The sequence below is a fragment of the Sinohyriopsis cumingii genome, chromosome 2, assembly GCF_028554795.1.
Source record: "Sinohyriopsis cumingii isolate HCF-2022 chromosome 2, ASM2855479v2, whole genome shotgun sequence".
In the NCBI taxonomy this organism is placed as follows: domain Eukaryota; kingdom Metazoa; phylum Mollusca; class Bivalvia; order Unionida; family Unionidae; genus Sinohyriopsis; species Sinohyriopsis cumingii.
Window position 1 is genome coordinate 45,344,193 of NC_142962.1, and position 25,156 is coordinate 45,369,348.

The 25,156-nt window shown below is 33.0% G+C and overlaps 1 protein-coding gene across 1 annotated transcript in view; it reads right to left on the reverse strand.

Moving 5' to 3' along the window:
* LOC149804757 (1-phosphatidylinositol 4,5-bisphosphate phosphodiesterase beta-4-like) overlaps positions 1-25,156 on the reverse strand; it is a 342,757-nt gene that overhangs the window by 77,846 nt on the left and 239,755 nt on the right. Inside the window, exons 18-22 of the mRNA XM_089944026.1 lie at positions 23,519-23,614; positions 12,582-12,673; positions 9,901-10,042; positions 4,980-5,064; positions 977-1,049 (exon numbers count right to left, since the gene is read on the reverse strand). Coding sequence (XP_089800152.1) covers positions 977-1,049; positions 4,980-5,064; positions 9,901-10,042; positions 12,582-12,673; positions 23,519-23,614 — 488 coding nt within the window. The remainder of the gene's footprint in view (positions 1-976; positions 1,050-4,979; positions 5,065-9,900; positions 10,043-12,581; positions 12,674-23,518; positions 23,615-25,156) is intronic.

Sequence of the window (25,156 nt, forward strand, 5' to 3'; positions counted from 1 at the left end):
ATGCAGATCATGGATCCAGATTTTGGTCTTCCAATCATAAAAGATAAATCAGTTTGGTTAAAGTAGCACCCAAACAGGTTAAGCCCTCAGAAAATTAGGATAAGTTTGATATCTCTACAACAAAGAAGCATGAATGACATAAGCATCCCCCCACTTACTCTTCTTAAACGTGTTACAAGGAAAATTAGCAAATCCCAAACAAGTTCCTCTTGACATCTAACCTTTAAAATTAAAATCATGCACAACCAGACTTGCTTGGATTCACTCAGGTGAAATGAGGCATTGTTTCATCTACCACCATTACTAGTGAGAGCTCTAAAATTCTCCCAATGTGAATGAGTTAAGAAACGTTTCTCGGATTATAAGGCCACTGCCCCTTTCCTCAATTCTTTCAATATTGCAACAAGGCTGACACCATTTTATTTTCCTCTCTCAAGGATACTATGGCAGTGACTTGTGCAAATTCCATAAATCCCATTAACAACTCATGATTCCTTTGCAATAACCTCATGAATTGTTCTGGTCTTCACATTTATAATTCTGCTTTAAAAATATGACATTATTTGACAGTGTGCTCTACAGAAGATGATAGCTGAGTGTGTTTTTGACCAATATCTGGGTCATAAGACAGACTGGTGCTGGTCTCTGTATTATTCAATAAGGGTTTCACCACGTGAAATGAAGGTAACCAGACTAGCACTGGAAGAGACTGCAAAAAATAAATGACTTCTATTACCTCAAGTTATGTATAGAAAATACATATTTTATTTGCTGCATAAATGTGAGAGTTTAAATCATTTCATTAATGACAATGAACACAAAAACAGAAGCAAGATAATGATAATTAAAATAAGCCAGTTCAGCTTATTTCCTAATATAGTAATTCTTTGTTTTAAAAATTGTATCCACATTTATGTCAGTAAATTCAACAAAAGATTCACATGAAAAGATTACGAAAGGAGGAGATAAAACTCACCTGTGGCATATAGTTACTGGAGTCCACTCGTCCTCCTTTTGGATAGATCCTGCTCATCTGGCGCTTGTTATAACTAAATCAAGGTTAAGGCTCAATTCCAGTCACGTCAGAATAATTAATTATAGCTTCAATGCTATATTTTCACCAATTCTGTTTCAACCCTAAATTTGTAAACATGTTATGCTCGATGTTTGTTATCTGTAGTATTTATATCATTTCTGTCAACTACTGGATTTGGTCTTGTAATATACAAACAGCCACCCACCCGTGCAAAAGATATGCAGTCAAATCAGAGTTTTCGTTGTTTGGTTGGTGATATACGAAAAGCATGCAGTAAAGACCTTGACCTTTCTGGTGCAGTATGTGAGGGATGAATTGAGTTAGTGGTTTTCATAACTGGACAGGTTTTGAATGTCAAAATATTGTATTATATCTCTAATGCTGTCATGTTTGCTGGAATCACTGATGCTTAAAGTAATAAATTTGCAATATAAAGCTTCTGATTTACCCATCAGCATCAAAAATGATTGATGTATTTAACAAAGAAAAATATTTTCACCAATTTACTGATGTTTCCATGCTAAATTTGCATAAAAAATTATGACTTCAAACATTTTTATTACACAGACTGTATCCAAAGTTTTTCTAAAGCATTATTGCATGCCTACAGATGTGTTTGCCCATGATTTTAATGCCTCAAGTCTGCTACAATCAGCACATCCTTGCACATAAATTGACTTTGATTGTCAAATAATGGATGAAGATGAGATAAATGGAAAAAAAACAATATTTTAGTTCATTTAACTGGATAACAAAACCTAAGCACTCAATTCTGAAAGATGCAGCTGGAAAAGTACTTAGTTAAGGTAAAATGTGTGTGTTTGGGTGTGATTTGGATTTTTAACGTAGCTTTACCAATTTTTCAGCCATATTGCTATGATGTCTGCAGTGTGGCAGTTTATAGTTATGCCTACCACTGGGGCATCATGTCACAGACATGTAGCATGATGTCCCACCAGTCACATTATCCCAAGACCAGGCTGACCAGTCCTAACACTAACCTCTTAATGCTGAGCGCCAAGCAAGGCAGCTGTTAGTAACATTTTTATAAGTGTTTGGTATGACTTGGCTGGGGATCGAACCCATGACCTACTGCATCCGAGGCAGATGCTCTAACCACTAGGCCACTGGAAGTCAAGATAAGATAAAGAACTAGATTTGTGTTTGCAAAACATCTTATTCCCTCCACTGCATTCAGAAGAAGTTTACCAAATTTAGAAAAATCTTAACAACTGCTATAATGGCATGATGATCTACTCAGGTCGACTACTTAATATGCATATTTAAATTCATACCCAATTTAATTTGTCTACTTGTGAGTTGTTTTGCTTAATTATGCTATCAAGGTTTTCATAAAAGTATTTTTTTTAAACACATTATTTACTTAATCATGCAAAGGAAATGACAGACAAGTGCCTTACCAAAAGACACACTGAGACATATGACCCAGGGTGGAATCAAACCTGCGATTCTTGGATCAAATATCATCACCTACCAAATATAGTGACTGTCATACATTACCTACGATGTACTGAAAAATAGTGCTAAATCCACACAAACAACATACCAAGCCTGAGACCTGAAACCATGGTGACAGAGATATGTCATTGGTCTGTAAAGGGAAGTACCTTAAACCACTCAGCCACCCACAGCCCCCAATACAAATCTTATTAGATTATCTGCATTCACATAAAAACAAACATACCAACTTTTTTCTATATCTTGCTTAATCGCACTATGAAAAAGCCAAAATCTTTTTTTAAAATTGCAAAATTGCTATAATAACATGGATACAATTATTCCTACCAAATCTGTTGATCTTAAGTGGATTTTTCTTAATCATAGTAACAAGGTTTTTGTCTTTAAAAAAATGACTGAGGTCCAGAAGTTAAGACTTCAAAAAAAAATTAAACATCTGCTGCAATGGCCTGAAAATCCAAAGAAGTCGTCAATATATAGATGGAAATATGTCTAACAAATTCTGTTTGTCCGAGTTTAGTGGTTTTGTGTGATCATGACAACAAGCTTCTCGAGGCAAATGGGCAGAGAGACAGACATAACTAACTCAAGATGCCACTCCTGCAAGCAGTGGTAGCATAACAAGCCAGATGTGACATTCTAAATCAAAATAGAAAGGTTTAGATTTAATATTCAAGATGACCATGTTTTCAAGGTCATTCATTGTTTCACAATCAGAAGTGTGGGTGCATGGGGATTTCAAAAAGACCAAATTGATATAAAAATTATAAAGCTTGTACCCAAGCCAAACTAAATAATGTGTATCTACCAGAGAGGTAAGTTCTTTTTTTCTTTACTTTGTAAAGCTTTGCATTTCACATGTCACTAACACTTGCCCTAGTCTCAAAAATCATGGCAAAACATGTCTTACAAACAAACATGCATCAACATGCAAGATATTCATTCCTGTCTATGTATATTGTAGCTGTTACAATCTAAGGATCATTTATTACTAACTTGAGCATCGAGTAATACTTTCCTAACTAGTACAAAATTTTGCAAAAATAAAATGACTTTCTGAAGTTCACATGGAATCACACGTAAACATGAATTTCATTTTAAAAAATAATAAAACAAGAGGACATTGGGACATCCTATTTTTCTGTCCCTTTTTCCAGAAATATATCAAATGTGCTTTTTATATCAAAGAGTAAAATTCAGTGTTTCACCTTAAGCATGGGATCGTGGGTTTCCTACAATTTTTAGTTGGATGTCCCCTAAAATTTGACTATGCTCGTTTGTTTGCTTTTATGACTTAGTTCCAGTTTCCACAGATGTAGTCGATAATGTGTTGAAAATGCCATTAAACCCAACAAAAACATAAACTGTGAAGTTTCAGTGCAAAAGTCACTGATGGCCAATACTGTAATCAAATTTTGTGGTGGAATAAATGAGAAAACTCTAAAGGGGCTAAATTTGTTTTTATGGGTGACCAGATGAAAGTTTTATTATAAAAATAAAAGTGTCAACAGAAATGATGGCAGTGCAACGCTGACGATGAAGTTGGCAAAAATCGCCAAAGCAAATGAGAATAACTAACATCTCATTGTTTGGCCACTAGTACTGCATAAGGCATTTTCTAGCATTTTTCTTTGTCCCTTTGAAATTATGTGTGTTGCCCAAATGCTACAAATATTATGCAAAATGTAGGCTAAAAAGGAAACCCCGTTTGAGTTTTCTCATGATTATTGGTATGCAAAATACACAACATAATTCAAGTTTGAATAACGCATATAAACCTGCTTAAATTTTTTAAACAAAAATCACATTGTTAACATACACAAATTCTTATTAAAATTTTCTAATTTCATGCTAAAATAAGTGAATTTGATAAATAATAAAAAGGGCTTTGCTGAATCAAATTAATAAAACAGGGAGCCATTTTCCCTCATACATTAAAATGAAACACTTTTAATAATAATAATGAGGACTTTGTATAGCGCCTAATCTTTAGAAGCTCTAAGCGCTTTACAACATTAGACATTAAAAAGCTCCTCCATATTTTTAAACCGTTTTATGACCAATATTTTCCTCCACATTTCCTTAACTTGCAATGTCTGTATTTTTTCTAAAAAATTTTAGGACTGATTTGCTGCAACTGTCAGTTATTTCCCAAAATGGAAGATTACAACACTCAAAATTATGACCTGACTGGCAGGATGAGTGAACCAATAATCTTCTTAATGAACCAATAACTTTCTAAAGGAATTAGAAATATTCTTGATAGTTGCTAAACTCCAGCAGGTTCTGACAACTGATTTTGAATACTGGTATAAATATCTTATTTTAAAACAATGGAACCCCTAAAAAAGTCAAGCACAAGTTTTTTAATATTAAACTTAAAAAGGATTTCATGAGATTTCAACATTCATATATGGATCCAAAAATCTTCAGCTGCATATCATGTCAAAGTGGGCAAGGATACTTGAGAAAGTCAAAGCAAGAGTGGGCAATGATCCCTAGGGCTGTCCTCTCATTGAAGGAGGACATATGGTAGCTTATTCTTCTGGCTGAAGAAAACAAACAAAGCATGCAAAATGACATGTGTACAAGGGACAGCAATAAAGTCATGCCACAAAACAGTAAGTTTAAATATATGGTATTTCTCCAATGACAAACCAGCCAGGGCGTGCATGTGCTTTCTAAACGTATTTAAATTTCGGAGAGAACTCATGAATGAAGATTTATGACATGAAAATTTGTAGGGAAAAAGGTGGATGCTAAATACAGTACTCCCTCATCATAAGGCTGTCCACAGAAGCTAAGGAATATACAACCTTATCACTATGTACTTTATACACATACAGACGTTCCAACCCTAACAAGATTGTCACAGTAAGGCAGCTGATTTTTTTTCCATAGGTTTGGCTAGTTTTCAGTAAGGTGTAAAAAAAATATCATGTGCTGTAAATGTCAAGCTGGAATACAAGTATTAAAAAAGTTGCTTTTCCATACTGATGCATCGATGGTAAGCATTAAGTTTATTTTAAAAGTTTGTAAAGTATACAAACACCTTGTTAACCTCTAGTACAGTTGCACAAATTTATGTTTCAAACCCTATGCAGCTCAATACCTTGTTGCTATCTCTCAGCCTGATGTAATTATTTGAATTTTTTTGTCATTTCACATAATGGCAATCATATCTCCTGCTATGTGACAAACTCAAATTGACATGTGATGTCCAATAAACGTAATTATGTCCCTTGCTGGTTTCTTTTTATAGAACAATCTGAATATTCTCTTTTATTCTTCTGTACTGATTATTAATACTATTTTAAGAGGATTATTTTTTTCCTTTTGTCTTGAACATGTTTTGGTAGCTGGACACCATTTAAAAAAATCTATAATGATCAATTTGATCATGCAGATGATTCATATGGAAAAATGTGTGCAGTTTAAAGCATCTGAGGTACAACTATAAAGTTAGTCTGGTTCTCTGACCAATTCCACTAAAACTGATGTGACAACTGGATCCAAATCAAACACGGACAAGCCAATTATCCAGATTTTTTCACATCAATCAAATTTCCATAATTTGTTATTTTATTCCACGAGTCCGTATTTTAAGGGTCATTTTCAGACTTATGGCAAAATCGTAAAGGTTGGCAAGTCTGCATGTAACTGTTTTATCACACAATGATCGTAATGATCCATAATCAATACATATCTTATAAATGGAAATGTGTTATAAAGAAGTGTGCTATAGAGAGGTAGTACTGTATAAAGCATGGGCTTATCAAAGGAGAATTCCAGTATCATACAAAGATTGGACCATATGTAGAATTTTCCAATAATACCACATGTCTATTCCAATATATTATGTAACTGACATACCAGTAAAGTCTAAATTTATAACAATTCACCTAATCATATAATCATACCATTAAAAATACATTGCTTTTTGAAACTCACATCAACCAGTTTTCAAACATTTTATCAAACTAGCCTTTGTGGATGGTTTTAACCAATCCTATCAAAATTCAGTCCTGTTGTTTCATTTGTTTTTTCCTTAATGCAACAAAAACATCATTCATTGTAACATTGTGCACCACAATGCCAAACTTTCTCTCTAAGCACACCATAAGCATTCACATTTTTGGCAGTCAACTTTATAGGACACTGGAAACTTTTTTTAGCAGTACTTTTGGGGTCTACGTCATCATCATTTTCATTAAGATCAACCCAGATCCTACATACTAACTCATGACATTGATGCAAGAGGGTCAACGAATACCCGAATATTGCTCAAAATATTATTAGTGTAAAATTAGTTAATGACAGGGTAGAAAGTACAACTTATGATCAAGGTTGAACCTCCATTATAAGTTTTATTTTTTATCTTCCCTCATAAACTGAAGAATCCCTCTTGCACAAGTTCACTCTCAGGCATGTACTACATTTTTGTGATGTTGGTATCTAGGGTATGCAACTAGAACTTGGTTATGATGCAAGACCTATTTCTGCTCATATCAGTTGACACAGTGATAACCAACTGATTTGTGCCAGTTGAAAAGGAGGAACTAATATATAAAAAAATGATTGTAACATTTTTTACCATTAAAGTCTATTCTTAGCCTCATGTTAATAAAATCTGAGAAATTATAATCAAATATTGCCAGTTCTGAGTTTACTGTTGGATACTTCAGGTGGCAAGGCATAGCATATGTTCACATTTCATGCCTGTTCGAAACTATTGCACAAAAAAAGGCCCAATTAAGGATTTCACTTGGCCAATAATTTGTCTGATTTCCAAACACTGAAATATCACTGTACAGCCTATGTGATATTTTAACAAGACTGAATAGCAAATTTCATCAAGAGTGGTTCATAAATACAGCCTATGGATGTTAACATGGTAAAACAACTGAAGTCAAGATCAACTCATGTTTAGATTTTAGCACTTATACTGAACAATATATGCAAAAAATACTGTTTGTCAAATCTGTTCATACTAAACAGAGGTGGGTAACAAGCTCAGCCAATATGAACTAATTTATATGGAAAAATGTTGCTGTTTAATGAACTCATCTTGTAGATACAAACCATAATCCAAGTGTCATTACAATCTGATCATAAAAAAAAGCCTCTAATAAAGTAAGAAGGTTAGCCCATCAGAGCCAACAACCTCATTACACTCTGCTTTTAAACTGGTTATCACTCCCCTATAATATTTTACTGATATAACTTACGCAGTAAATTTAATTAAAATCTATTCATAAATAAAGCCTCCAAAGCATCCACCACAGAGCTTAGATTACCTCATTACTGTAGTGTCTGTAATTTTTTGCACTCTCAATTATTTTGTACACCATCAATCAATAAAACTTTTTTATTATATAACTTTTTTCTTATTAAAATTTTGCAAAACTAGTGGTACACTGTACCTAATAAAATGATACTAATTATAACTATATTACATTTGAAAAATTAATGAAAAGTGTTTGCAAAATAATTACAGACAATAATTGATGCAAGATTTGCTGGTTATCAAACTCATTCAAGATCTTGTTAGTAAGAAGCCATGATGCAGTAGCTTCATCAGAATCTATTCATAAATAAAGCTTCTAGAGTATAAAGACTGTCAATTAAAATCTAGATCACCTTGTTAATATGCAGAAATTTTCTACTCATCAAACTCATTCAAGGTCTTGCAGATACAAACCAACAAAGGGGCAAATAATTTTCATAACAATTATTTATAAATTCTCCTGAGCATCTGTTGGGTTAGCCAATCAGAACCCAGCTCACCTGAATGAGATGTCCATATTTCTTCCCTGGTAATTAAGTCAATCAATCCTTCATTTTTTTGGATGTAAATAATAACCAAGCAAGTTTCATTACAATCTTTTTTGTACCTTGTTAAAGCGTCCACAAGGTCATCTAATCATTGTCTCCTTAATATACAATGAATTTGCTGCTTATTTGAGATCTTGTTGATATAAACCACCGTAACAAGTTTCATCAGAATCAGTGTATAAATAAACACCTGCATCGTCAGCCAATTCAAGTCATCTTATTTTTATGTGCTGATTTGCTTGTTATCCCTCTTCTTGATCAAAATTGGTTAAAAACATATACAGCATCCACACAAGTCCAGATCTTCTACGTTATGTGCTGACTTTGCTGCTTATCAAATTCATCTGAAGAGCTTGGTCATATAAATAAAAACCAACAAAACAAATCTGATCAAAATTGGTTGAAAAATAAAGGCATAAGAAAGCATCCACATGGTCAGCCAGTACAGGTCCAGGTCATCCACAATTACGTTCTAATCATCAAACACATTCGAAACATTAAGTCAAAATGCAAGTTTCATAAATAAATCAGATCTAAATCATTGACTCAGTTATAAATGCTTATTTTCCTATCCATTTCATCTAAATATATAAACCACTATAGCAAGTTTTTTAAAACTCTGTTCATAAAGAAAGGATGATGTACAATGAAGGATGCATGGTGCAAATGCACATGCAAGGCTAGTCCAATGGCTTGCTTGACCTTTGGAAAGGGCAGCAAAAGACAAACAAGATGCAAATTTAGAGCCCCTTCATTTGAAGCTTCAGGTTACAAGCCCATGCAGAATTATTCCTTTAAATAAGAAATAATGACAAGATTAAAGAACAAAGAAGAAAGTCATACAGTTGACTGAAATATTGGAGAGGATTACAAATATGTTAATTGTTGAAGAAGTAAATTTAAAGTATGTAAATAAATAATGAACTTGGGCAAGATACTCAAGTAAATACAACTACAATAAAATTATATCTTACAGAAAAGCAATAAATTCCTCTCAACAAGTAGCCCTTAGTTTCATTTCTAAAAGGAGAAGAATACATGCTTAATAACATCTATTTTTCATATGAAACTACTACAATTCCTAACATTAACACCACACATGGTGACTATACCACAATAAACTTCTACAAGACTAATTTTTACAGCACCTTTCCAGTCAAAAATGGGACCAGTGTAAAGGATACTTTACAAATTCAATGGCTTGTGTTTTCAGGTAGCCTAAGCCAGTGTTTTCATTGAATGAAGACATGTGATAGTGCATATTCCTTTCTGAAATAGAGACACGTTTCAGACCATTCAAATTGGCCTTGCAAATTTTAAGAGTTGTATTATTCCCCCTCCCATAAAAGAGATGAAAAGTTCATTAAAAGTAAAATGCACTCATTAAAAGTTTAACTTGGCAAAAAAGTCAAACAGGTTTTAAAATAATTTGCAAATTTTCTTATATAGTTACTAAGATTGTGACACTTAGCCCATTTCCAATTTTACCTTAAAAAAATTAATAACCATGTGGTAATATTGCTCCTCATTTTATTATGAACAACTCATACCTTCTGATACATCAAACCCTTGAAACTTGACAGGCTGTGTGTAGTTGACCATAGCTGAGAGTAATGGATGTATGTTGGTAGTTGCACCCGTGTAATGATAATTTGACATCAATGCCTGCTCCTCATCTGCTGTCAAAATAACCTGCCAAGGATAGATTCAGAAGGTTATCTAAGGTATAATATATATATATATATATATATATATATATATATATATATATATATATATATATATATATATATATATATATATATATATATGTATATATGTACCCAAACTCTTAGAATCCTGTGATTTCCTTCCTTTTGACGACGTAACTTTTACTTTCAGAATTTCATACTTCTTCAGCATCCGTCTTTCTCTGCTTGACCTATACCTTGCCATTCCTCTTTTTGCATAACCATGCAGAAAAATGTGCAAGAGAAACTGACCTAAAACACACACTAAGCTGAGGTCAACGAAACATAACATTTAGGTCACAATTACCTAATTTTGATATGATAGTATTGTACTCACCAAAATTCACATAAAATCAAGTTGCATGCCACTGTCACCAATAATGGCTGAGAAATTAACAAAATGGAGACCTTAACCAAAGTCACTGAAGCATGAATGTAAATGAAGCATGAAATTTAGGTCACAGTGATCTCCATTTGGCAAAACGGTATTGAACTCACAGACACAAATTTACATTCGAAGTTTATAACAAACAATGCCTAAGAAACTGATCTTAATATGAAACCTAACCCACTTCACTAAATCACAAAATTTAGGTCATAATTTTGGTACACTTGTAGTGCACTCATCAGAACACATGAACATACCATTGGCAAGCTGCATGATTATGGATCTGACAATGCCAGAGAAACTGACCTGAATGCAAAACTTAACTGAGATCACTAAGGTCTGAAAGTTAGGTCAGTGACCTACTTTTGGTTGACAAGTGTGCTACTCACCAAAACACATCTCCATACATATACAAAGTTGCATGGCTCTGGGACCTACAATGCCTGAGAAACTTACCTAAATGAAAACAAAACTTAACCCAGGTATGACAGAAACACAAATGGCTGGACATACAAAAGTAACACTACATGACACTTCCACATTTGTGACAGTGCATAAAGAATTCATCAAAATCTTCACAATTTTCCCTCTACTGTCTTTGTTTCTTGTTAGATGTACTTTCAAATGTCCTGACTGAATCATAAGACAAAACAAAACAAAGACACTCATTTAAGTCATAAGACAAACAAATACACTCATTTAAGTCATAAGGCAAACAAAGACACTCATTTAAGTCATAAGGCAAACAAAGACACTCGTTTAAGTCATAAAACAAACAATGACACTCACTTAAGTCATAAGACAAACAAAGACACTCATTTAAGTCATAAAACAAACAATGACACTCATTTAAATCATAAGACAAACAAAGACACTCATTTAAGTCATAAGATAATTAAAGACACTCATTTAACTCATAAAACAAACAATGACACTCATTTAAGTCATAAGACAAACAAAGACACTCATTTAAGTCATAAGATAATTAAAGACACTCATTTAACTCATAAAACAAACAATGACACTCATTTAAGTCATAAGATAATTAAAGACACTCATTTAACTCATATAACAAACAATGACACTCATTAAAGTCATAAAACAAACAATGACACTCATTTAAGTCATAAGACAAACAAAGACACTCATTAAAGTCATAAAACAAACAATGACACTCATTTAAGTCATAAGACAAACAAAGACACTCATTTAAGTCATAAGACAAACAAAGACACTCATTTAAGTCATAAGGCAAACAAAGACACTCGTTTAAGTCATAAAACAAACAATGACACTCATTTAAGTCATAAGGCAAACAAAGACTCATTTAAGTCATAAGACAAACAAAGACACTCATTAAGTCATAAGACAAACAAAGACACTCATTTAAGTCATAAGACAAACAAAGACACTCATTTAAGTCATAAGACAAACAAAGACACTCATTTAAGTCATAAGGCAAACAAAGACACTCATTTAAGTCATAAAACAAACAATGACACTCATTTAAGTCATAAAACAAACAATGACACTCATTTAAGTCATAAGACAAACAAAGACACTCATTTAAGTCATAAAACAAACAATGACACTCATTAAAGTCATAAAACAAACAATGACACTCATTAAAGTCATAAAACAAACAATGACACTCATTTAAGTCATAAGACAAACAAAGACACTCATTAAAGTCATAAAACAAACAATGACACTCATTTAAGTCATAAGACAAACAAAGACACTCATTAAAGTCATAAAACAAACAATGACACTCATTTAAGTCATAAGACAAACAAAGACACTCATTTAAGTCATAAAACAAACAATGACACTCATTTAAGTCATAAGACAAAGACACTCATTTAAGTCACAAATGATATCCAATTTTAGGATCCTCATTTACATCGACATCTATAATTAAAAGTTTCTCTTGAAAACTTGAAATTGGTAGCATATATATAAATACAATAAATTTAAGCTGCTCCTCCTTCCTTCATTTTTAGAAGGAAAGTCTGAATATGATCTCAGCATATGCATACTGCATGTGCAAGTCAAATAACAGAGAAAAAAAGAAATTTACTTTTATGGCATTGCAATAAGTTGTAATACTGACCTTCTTTATTGAGGAATCATTCTCTTCACTACAGACAGAGTTTAATTCTGGGTGAGCATCTGTGTCCACACTGGCAGTGGTTGGGTCTAAATCTACCAAATGACACAAAAGACAAAATAACTGGACTTTTGTAATAATAATAAAATGTCATGCAGATTTACCTACTCCGCATTTTTACAGAGTATATATTGGCAAACATTCTGAAGCAACAAATCACAGTAAATATCAAATCAATTTATTTGTCCATGAACATCTTTTTGAAGACTTACAAAAAAAATTTGCTGTGGTTTATGATCAATGTACAAGAGAAGACATTTCGTTGAAATAACATGTGAGCTAAAGCAATGATCTTGTGTTCACTGCCTAAGGTTGGGCGAGCAATACAAGTCCAAAATATAGCAATGTGCATAAAATTAACACTGAACAGCTTTCAGTACCAGGTTTATGGATTAACTAGCTGCAAAACTGGATGTTACATCAACCTGAAATCTTTAGAGTGGCAAATTAATGTTCAATTTAGATATCTCAATGGCTTAAAATATAATATTCTATGACACGTAGTACATTTTTGTTTCCATAAAAGCTATTAAAATGCATGTCGCAGTGAAGATGAATTACGAATCATTTCCAAGAAGAAAAGGAAGCCTCAGGCTTAGTAATTTCATATGACAGCACATTTATTAGACTACTGAATTTAAGCTAGGCTATCAGATAATTGAAATTAAGCCGGACTACCAGACAAATGAATTTAAGCCAAGCTACCAAACAACAAAATTTAAGCCAAGCTACCAGACAACTGAATTTAAGCCAAGCTACCAGACAACTTAATTTAAGATGGGCTACCAGACAACAGAATTTAAGCCAAGCTACGAGACAAATGAATTTAAGCCAAACTATCAGATATCTGAATTTAAGCAGGGCTACCAGACAACTGAATTGTAAATGCAGCCATATAAATGTTATGTTCTCATCTAAACATTTCTTTGGATACAAGAAAATAAATGACAAAAAAAAAAGTGATTTCTGAAAGTGTATGACTGTACTAATTATACATTTCCCTAATGAAACAATTATTATTGGAAAAAATGGAGATATTCTACAAGTAGTATTAGACATGAAAATAAACATTTAGATAAAAATGTTATTCTGTCCTGATTTATTATCTACAGAACACATTTATGCATAATACTAACCTTTATGCTGCATTAACAGTTATGAATGGGTATCATCTGATAAGAAATGAGAAAAATATTGGCTAACAACTCTACAAATTTAAAGAATTCTAAATTGACTACAGTCTCATCGTAAGAGTAATATTAAAGTTCATTTCATACTGAATTCCTTCTGGAATTAAATTTAATAATGTCGAATTTTGGATTCTGAATTTAAAAGACAAAAGCTCAGTTTCTGTTTAATGAAATTTTAAAATCCTCAAATAGATCAAGAGTAAGTATAAAATGAAAAGATGCATGTTAAAATGTAAAACCAACATACATCATATAAAATTGCAATTTAATATGTACCGGTTCTACTCAGATGATGGTAAATAATCCAATACATGCACTTTTCCTGGATAATTCTGTTCATAATTTATTGTCTGACATACAAGCATGACATACCTGAATAAAATCAGCTATACAGCATGTTCAGAAAGTAATAACTTGGAAAAACCCAGCTCAACATTAGATCCCATCCATAATGGATGAATCAACATGCAAGGGCATTTTACCTTTTGCTGCGCATGCTATGACGTGTTCTTAGTACTGCCATCTGGTGGGAAAACACCTGCAGTCAAAAGCTACAATAAAAACTGGCCAAAACATTTGTGCCAGAATTCATGTAATATCATTTTGAAGAATGCTATTATTCTAATTATGCTTGTCATCTCTTATAGCAGACCATAAAAATGGAAAATACTTGATCTTAAGGTTTGCATATTTCATTTCCAAACTGGAATTATAGTTTTCAATAAAAACAGAAAAATGCCATTATAAGCTAATGCTGAGCCAACTCTGAGCATACCATGAGGGTCTGCTCAGCTGTTTAAACTGAAAACATACAGACCAAATCAGGGCAAAACCTCTAACTGGACACCTCCATACTAACACATGGTCATAAAGGACAACATTTACAAACCCTTTTCCTAATGTTATTTACATACAAAGTTATTAATAAAGGACAACTGTCCACATGAAATAAAATTTGTGATCCCCTAAGTGCCATTTCAAAAGTCAATTTCAACTTTCTGAAAAAATATATCAACAAATTAAAAATGATTACTAATACCTAATTACATTTATTTGTGCTGGCAACTGAATGTCAGTTTCAGTTAAAAGAATAATTTACAGCAGCTGATGGTAGATGTGGAAATCCTTTACAAATGTTGTTGGCATTTATTATTGATATGGTCATTATTAGGTTTATATGTGAAAACAATTTTCACACTATTGGGTGTTAACTGGTGAAAATATAACACTGTACCAGTTCTACTCAGAACCCACAATGACTTGTATTTAACGACAAATTGGCATAGGGAAACTTATCTACTGTAATCTGCTATACTTCTAACTGAAATTGACATTCATTTACCTGTTCAAAATAGCTGTCAAGGATTTTAGTTATCATGTGGTGAGGTATGTTTACAGAAAACTGAAAGGGTATATGGTACAGACTATGATGAAATGGACTAAAGACAGGTTTCACTGTAACTACTTTGCAAAGGATATATTTCCTCTTTCACTGAAATACTTTACCTGATGTAGGGTTTTCAGGATTACATATTATACATGAACCATTCTGAAATACACTTTAGTCTGAGACATAAAACTTTGTGGAGATGGACACATAAACAGAACAAAGCTAAGTCCCATAATAAGCTGACACAGTACATATATATGGGGGCAGTTAAGAATGACTCACAAACCAATGCAAGAAATAAGCATGCAAATGGTCTTTAAGTTGATATCTACCACATCAAGAAACCCATGGGAAAACCCTGCAGTCAGAAGTTACAAAACAAACTGGCCAAAATGTCTATGCTGGAATTCATGCAAAAAGTTTGGGGGTTTCCACAACATTGAGACTCGAAAAATTCTTTACCTAGTAACCCAGAACAAGTTTGCTGGACAAGGAAAAACTTCTCAAGACTTACCCAGAATTTTATATTTAAAATATGTCTTCAGAAAAATTCCAAGAGTGTGGCTTTGTCAATGGTTAAAGATCTCTTTGATTCTAATGTTAAACATTGCCAAAAAATTTTAAAAGCTGGACTTTAAGCCTGTACTGGGAGAATGACAGTGGATTGTTATATTTATCTGGATTTTGGTGCACCTTTATGGCAAGCAGCTAGAACATTTTTTTTCTAGTCTTGTTCATAATATTTGTTTGGAAATGAAGACAACTCCCTATTTAAAGAATACATTAGTCCTAGTTAGTGAGTATTCCTGGGTTACATCTCCAAAACCCCATGCAGAGTCAGCATAATACGAAGTGTTAAACAACTATAAAAGCTTTGAGTCTGGAAAGCATTGATATTCCCTAAAGCCTTCTAATTTAGCACAGAGGTTATATCACAAGGCATACTGTGTATATTTCACAAATACTTGTCTATATTTTGCTAGCTTTAGGTGTACAAAAAGCAAGTAATGTTTCAATGGTTGAACATATAAAAATTAATAGCACAGGGAAACTAGTCCAGCTAAGCATCAAATGAGAGAGGTTCTTGATTATAATGACACTGTTCATGTATAAAATTTACCCATGTTCCTCTAGATATCACATAGTGTTCTTACCTTTTTTGGTCTGACCTATAATTTGTAGATTGTAAACTTGATTTATTACTGCTATGAATGGTTTTTGTTCACATCATCACAATACAGTGGTCTCCCTTTTAAAAAGCTTCCTTTTAAATGTTTGGCGTTTCACAAGGAGGACAAAATTGTAAAAAATATACTATTCTGATGTTGTGCAGGAAGGAACCTCTCAAAAGGGTGACCACCAAGTACTCTGATGTTATCCCAAGAAATAGTATGCCCCGATTCTTTGCAATGTTCACCTACTGCTGTCAGGGATAACATCAGAGAACTTGGTAGACAGACCTGTGGAGAAAAATAAGCTATTAAAACATGGATAGGGAGCCAGTGTTGAAACGTGATTCTGGATTGGAAGGGTTATGTCACATGGTCAACATTTAGTTCATCACGTGACTCCAGTTCGATAGTCATTCCTCTGATGAAGACCTTGTGATGGGGTCAAAAGCTAAGGAGTCATAATCTATTATGCTACAGAAAGGTATCTATTCTTAGTTTCATTAAGTTCTCTCTCTTATGTTTAATTACAACCCTTGCATTTTTGTCCTAAAACAGGCTAATTTTCATTGTATTCATCCACATTTCTCTACTCTACTCTTGGCATACACTTGTGTTTATATTGGGATTTTTTAATAAAAATAACACAATATACGATCACTATTAAAGATTTAATTTTGTTCTTTTTAATAAGGTATTAATCTGATATCAATTTTGTTATTTTAAGCATCTAATTTTTTTCTAATTTCCTTACCCCTCTCCACTTGCATTTATACAATTCACTCTAATAAACTAATTTTCTTTGCTTTTACACACGTAAATCAATAAACCTTAACTATCAACTTGCATTTTAACTTCGTGTCCCCATACTGTCTTCAACTTAAACAATTCCTATTAATGGTGGCCTTATCTAATAGGACACCACCACCTCTACATGTACTACACAAAATGTTCAAGTAAGTAAACTGACTATGAGGTTCAATCAGCAGAGTTAAATTGACTAGAGGTTCTATCAGTGGATTAGGCTGGCTATGAGGGTCTATCAGTGAAGTAATTTGACCATGTGGTTCTATCTGTGGAATTAATTTGACTATGAGGTTCAATCAGTTGAGAAAGTTGACCATGTGGTTCTTTTGATGAAGTAAGCTGACCATGTGATTCTATCATTGAAGAAATATTGTACTTCTGCACAGCCATAAAAAAGAGAGAGAAATCTGCCTTAGTGGATATCTTGATATAATGAAATCTGTTCACTGAGGACAAACTGTATAAGTAACTTTCCTCAAGCAAACCAAACTTCTAAACAAAGCACACCTTTGCACAAGGGACATATTTCTGTGGTTCCTAGACAGATTTCACTGATTAAGCTTTTAATCTGGCTGAATGAGCTAATACAGTTTCCAGATTCTCTGCACAATGACTATGAATCAAACTGAAATGGAGTGATCGTTAGCATCTTAACCTACTAACATGGCAGATTTCTGTCATCTACACGTACAACCAACTAGACTGCATGCTCTGCTTTTTTAAATTTCCAACTTTGTATTATTATATTTAATTCTTTACATGCATATTTATGTAACTATTTTTTGTTTGGAAAGAACACTTAGCAATTTTGGATGCATGCTTGCCTGTTTTTATTGTGTGTCCTTATGCACATCTGATGCATTGTTTCTTTCTCCGCTTCATACCTATTATTATGTAGGCATATTTATGTATTATGTATTATTATGTTTTTATGTATTATTATGTATTATGTAAGCTATTGCAGAGTTGAAGACTGCCAGTGTGGCATGACCAGACTGGATGTCTAAGCAGTACCATTTTCATGTAGGATCAAATAGCCATCATGAGAAATCTTCTGGTGAAAAGCCCATGTCCACAACTTTCTGTTTAGATGTAGTGAGAACAAAATTTTAAATAGTGGCTGTGGAGGCCATATTTGATGTCAAACTGGCACCGTGTTCATTTTGAATGAACCAGACTATAATAAGTCTTTCAGTGAAAACCCCATGTAGATATGACTATCTATTCAGAACTCACAAAATTAACAGATCTTTAGCAACAAGAAAATGATTTTTTGACTGGGATTGTTTTCCTTCACATCAATAAAGTTTTTCATCTAGTTGATCATGAAATTCTGTTGCAAAAGTTGTCATAGGTTTTATTTAATAATGGTTCAGATCATGCCTAAACAAAAGGTCTCAACAACTATTGGCAACATTAGCACAAAAAACTGCAATATTCATGCAGAGGTCCCTCAAGGCATTGTTTTAGGCCATCTCGTCTTTCCTATTTATGTTAACAATCTTTCTTTAAATACTGAACCCACAAATACAGATTTGCTTGCAGATGATACAACCTTGCATACATCTATTTTTGATACCAATGTTATCCAAACAAGGTCTTTGACCCTGCTAGTGTTCAAAGTTAGGCATAACAAAATTAGATGGTAATTATGGAGAAGCAACAACAAGATTTTCAATCTGGTCACTGTGTCAGCCATATTTTGATGTCCAATCAGCACCATCTTCATTTAGGACCCACTAGACATTACACCCAGTCTTCTGGTGAAAACCCCATGCCAATACAGCTGGTGGACAATGAATGGTGGATGATGCATGCTGAATGTAGGGTCAAACCAATTAACCTTACAGTCAGGTTAGCTAACAATACATTTCTCATTAAAATGCATCAACAAAGTTTCATTCATGCAGGGCTGAAATAAAATTTGATTAAAGATTTGATTAATCTAGCTGTAATAGCATTACAGCTACAAAGAATGTCACAAACAAATGGTAAAAATTAAAAATTGATGTGTTATTCAAGCATGTAAATTAAATCACATTTACCAACTTTCATGAAATTCATCCCCATACTAATTTGTCTGAATGTAAGTGATACAAATGAAAACAAAAGTCACAGTAAAAGCTGGGTCACAGTGCTCTAGTGTTAAAGATGGATTTACACTTCTCAAGATACAGCCACATACCAATTTTCAAGAGTGTAGGTGAGAGTGTGAGGAATGGAGACCTGAAAAAAAAGCTAGGTGGAAAATTCCAAAAGGGTCACCTCCTAATCAACTGATATTTTAAATTCTGAAAGTATGTTCTTCTCATATCCATTTTTTAACTACTGCATGCAACAGAAATGATTCTAAGCACTAATATTTACATTTATACAACAATGAAATACACTTCTGACAAAATCAAAGTGGGTTACTTTTGCTCATGTATTTCTAAATGCTTAATGCTAGCATATATATGTACTGGTAATCAGTAATCATTCATGAAATTTCTCCCTGAAAATATACTCTAGTTGAAGTCTATCAGGAATGATAATATTGACTGGCAACAGTCAAAACCACTATAATCTAGAGGTACAAAAACTCTTAACATAGAATTGTTATTTAACCTTACAGTTTACATTTTGTATTTTTTGGTGGCAATTCCCTAAAATCTAAATGGAAAATAGCACAGATTTTTTAAATTAGCAACCTTGGTGGCAGTATCAAGACTGCTAAATGGCATCTCAACTGTAGCAGTATTAAGTCTGCTAAATGGCATCTCAACTGTAGCAGTATCAAGACTGCTAAATGGCATCTCAACTGTAGCAGTATCAAGACTGCTAAATGGCATCTCAACTGTAGCAGTATCAAGACTGCTAAATGGCATCTCAACTGTAGCAGTATTAAGTCTGCTAAATGGCATCTTAACTGTAGCTTTATCAAGACTTAAATGGCATCTCAACTGTAGCAGTGTTATGACTGCTAAATGGCATCTCAACTGTAGCAGTATCAAGACTTAAATGGCATCTCAACTGTAGCAGTGTTATGACTGCTAAATGACATCTCAACTGTAGCAGTATCAAGACTTAAATGTCATCTCAACTGTAGCAGTGTTATGACTGCTAAATGGCATCTCAACTGTAGCTTTATCAAGACTTAAATGGCATCTCAACTGTAGCAGTGTTATGACTGCTAAATGCCATCTCAACTGTAGCAGTGTTAAGACTGCTAACTGGCATCTCAACCATAGCAGTGTTAAGACTGCTGAACAGCATCTTAACTGTTGCTGTATCAAGACTGCTAAATGGCATCTCATCTGTAGCAGTGTTAAGATGCTAACTGGTATCTCAACTGCCGATCAAAATGTCAGATGTTTAATAGTGAGTTCCAACAATGAAAGACAACATACAGTACAGTCTGAAGGGTGGTTAATGTCAACTGAGGATACATTTATTTGGTATCTATCTAAAAAGGATGCGTAAGTACATAGCTGGAGAAATTTTGCACAGGCAACTCTGTAATATTTGCACATTTATCACACTATTAAACATGGGTCGTTATCCTACTATCACTTTTGTTTTTTCTTCAAAATTGGAGACTTCTGACTTTAATGTATCAAACTCATATTGACAGTCATTTTCTACAGATTAATAGTTCAAAATATGTTCTAGTGCACTATTTTTACTATTAAGTTTTACATTTTTTTTTTCCTTTTACAAAAAAGTTAGATGATGTCTGAAAGAGATATTTGCATGCATTTACTGAAGGATCTTCAAACAGAGAATCAAATTTAAATGGATTCTGTACATATCTTTACTAGAGGTACAAAGATTATTTTTAAAAATGTTATTTTACACTTACAGTACAGTATATACTCTATGGTTCATTATGCATTCCATGTATCTTACACTTACAGTACAGTATATACTCTATGGTTCATTATGCATTCCACGTATCTTACACTTACAGTACAGTATATACTCTATGGTTCATTATGCATTTCATGTATCTTACACTTACAGTACAGTATATACTCTATGGTTCATTATGCATTCCATGTATCTTACACTTACAGTACAGTATATACTCTATGGTTCATTATGCATGCCATATATCTTACACTTACAGTACAGTATATACTCTATGGTTCATTATGCATTCCACGTATCTTACACTTACAGTACAGTATATACTCTATGGTTCATTATGCATTCCATGTATCTTACACTTACAGTACAGTATATACTCTATGGTTCATTATGCATGCCATATATCTTACACTTACAGTACAGTATATACTCTGTGGTTCATTATGCATTCCATGTATCTTACACTTACAGTACAGTATATACTCTATGGTTCATTATGCATGCCATATATCTTACACTTACAGTACAGTATATACTCTGTGGTTCATTATGCATTCCACGTATCTTACACTTACAGTACAGTATATACTCTGTGGTTCATTATGCATTCCATGTATCTTACACTTACAGTACAGTATATACTCTGTGGTTCATTATGCATTCCACGTATCTTACACTTACAGTACAGTATATACTCTATGGTTCATTATGCATGCCATATATCTTTTTAATGTTATTCATTCTGTAGAACAAAATTTGTTTATTTTTTTAAAGCTAAGTCCTTACTTGATAATCTAAGAGGTGATAACAATTAGTCAGCATAATTGGTTATATTAATAATTTAGTAATTGAAAAATGCAGAATAGTGATATTTCTTGTAAGGAGTTGATTCTAGAGCAAATTAAATTTTATGTTCAGATGTTATACATTATTAAATTTTAAATATACAGATGTCGTACAAAATAATTCCAAGACTCAAGTTCTTTATATCTAAATTTCTCTCTTGCATGTATCTATTTATCAAATGTCATTCATTCAATCTCTGAGAATAAATTTAAATTTCATAAATAAATTATACAAGTTGATTTAATAATCTTAGACTTGATACAAAAATTGGATTGCAACAAAGAATGATAGTGCAACTTTAAATAATGCACATAAAATGAGTGTATGGTATAGTCTTGCTTGCTTGTATTTTTATGCGGCTATTTTGGTGAAATAATATCAGATAGGTTGATGTAACGTTTCAGATGAAAAAAAGTGTCCCATTAACAAAACTAATTCTTTACAAGATAATCATTATAGATATATAAGTGTAGTAAAAACTGAAAATGATAACAGTTCGATGCAGTCTTCATACTAAAATTTTATAGATTCAAGCATTTTTACTCAACCATATATTGTACAAGCTGAGCCATGTTCAGATCTCTCCAACCAGAACTATAACTGGAACAGAGACATAATGTGCTAAATTTCTGTTCTTGGAGTTACAAGGCATTGATAAAATTCATGGAGAAATATATTTGAAAAAAATTCATGGAGAATTATATTTCTATTTGAATCAAAGGAAAATATTTGTCTTAATTACTATACACATTTTAAAAAATGTCTACTGCACCCATCTTATTGACATCTTTACATACAACAACAACAGTATTGTATTGTATTTTTTTTTACAAACATTTTAAATCAATTAGCTGAAAAAATATTGTACAGGACATTTTTTTATTCAACCAATATAATTTTGCCAATTTTCTTGCATATTATAAACTTACATCAAATCAAAATCCAGAAAATCAATCTAATTTAGAGTATACTGTCCAGACAACAACAATATATTGCATCTTTTTGAAGAAACAAAGAATGATAGTTAATAGTTTGGTCTTGCCTTTTACTTTCTAAGTTATATAGTTCTTCTACTGAAGATCTGAACATTTTCCTTCAGTACTATTAAAAGTTTTTATACTGCCATAGGACACCGATGATTATCTAAAAAAATATAATTAGTTACTTTTCCTTACACTTAATCTTTTGAAAACCTACTGTATACTCACATGTAAGTCAAACTGCTTACAACAAAGATCCTGATCTGCTGCAGCATAATGTGCCTGCATATCAGGGTTTACATTATTTGTTCTACTGATTACTTCTAACAAACTGCACAGACCCAGATCTGCTGGCATTTGATTTGATGGCAGATCTGTGTCACTGCAGTTTGCAGTTCAACTTAACTTATAAGCAAGTACATATGGTAATAGGCAACAACTTTCAATCTTTCTAAATAAAACTTTATGTCTCTATTTTTGCAGAAAACCCTCTACATCTTGAATTAGACATTGATAAAATTCAAAGTCAAAACTTTTTAAATTTTTGGGAATGGTCATGAGCTTAGAATGTCTCTGTTCCATACTTTATTGAAACTAGTAATAAATACTGACAATGATAAATAAACAAGGTGATGGTGTTCATAACTACCACTAGTTGGCTTTAAATTAGACGTAGTAGGTTGTTTTTGTATGGAAGGCTTCTCTTCGCTTGTACATTCACTGCCGGAACTGGAACTGTCGGAATCTGGAGAAAAAAGTAACATGCTCACACCATTAACAACAACCCTTGATGGCAACCATCTTTGTCAGTGTTTCAGCCATTTTTTTTCTTCAGAAAAGTAGAAATGGAAAAATTTGTCTATTATTTAGAAATGATAGATAAACCTTTATCAGGGCTGGAATGATCCATAATATTATAACAGTGTGAAATTAAGACATACAAATTTCATGAATCGGCAAACGACAAGTTTACCAGTTTAGAACTGGTTTCTTTTTCATCTTGTCCTATACTGCTAAAAAATGATTTTTTTAAAACCCTATTTCGTGTTAAACAGTACAAAGTACCAAGTTTTCTTCTTTACACTATTTCAAACTTTAATTCCTCTTTTTCATCATCATGCACACTGAAAATTATTTATGTATATTGTTGTTGAGGAATTTACATTAAATAGAAATGAGAATGTGGTACCTGCTTCTGTTGATACCAGTTTTATTTATTATAAAATGTTCCCATAGGACCTTAGCTCAGTCGAGTTCTGATAGCTAGCACCCCACCTCATCTCCCCTCCAGCTTTAGATAAAGTACAGCAGAACCAGTCTTGAAAGACCACCTATTCTCCCTAAAAATAATGGTCTCAAGACAGATCGTCTCCAATAACAGGTAATAACACTATATAATTAATAAATATGTGCATCGAGATCATGGTCACTGAAAACAGGTGGTCTCTCATTGCAATGGTCTATCAATACAGGTTTTACTGAATGTGTATGTTTGCTGTAATACCCACACATGCCTTAATAGGCACAACCCTCTTCTTCTTGAAAACTTTCATTTAAATAATCTACTGCTAAGCACGTTTGTCTTAAATCCAACATACCTTATGGGCTGGGGGGAGGAGGAGAAGCTTCTAAAACCCACTAATAACATTGTGTTTTTAATGGAACTCAGCATCATTCATGGCTGGTGTCATGCCATCACTTAAATTTGTGAGTTAAAACAGTCATAAAAGACATATCTTCTAAGTGCTTAATTTTGTTCAACCATACCGGGTCTGAGAATGCACCTCTAAAGTGGAAAACTCCCAACAATGACAAAACGGGAGCCAATCCTTCCAATAAATATATACACATAATGGGGTTCTTGTTTATAGCATCATCAGCATGCACTTAATGTGATTAACTTCTGCCTCATGAAATGTACTTAAATAACTTTTTAACTCTTTAAACCCATTTTCAGACGAAATGCGAGTTGGAAACATTTTGGTTGCTACTTCTGAATATCTCCAAATAAATCTGCTTTCAAAAGATGTTTGTTTAGTCTGATGCCTAGTTGTATTAGAAATGTGGTTTTCATTGGCTATTTCACTCATGCATGTGCAGAAGGGTAAAAGTTTGAGCTCTTTCTTTTTTTATTGTTAGTGGACCCATCACTTTTGTGTGCTGGCCACTTTTTACTCCAAATCCCCAACTTATCCCACTATTTGGAAATGTTTGATTGTCTGTGCAGTTCAGACCAGTCTGCCTTGGATCTCATGGCCAAAAAGTCTACAATCCGGACACAAAATCC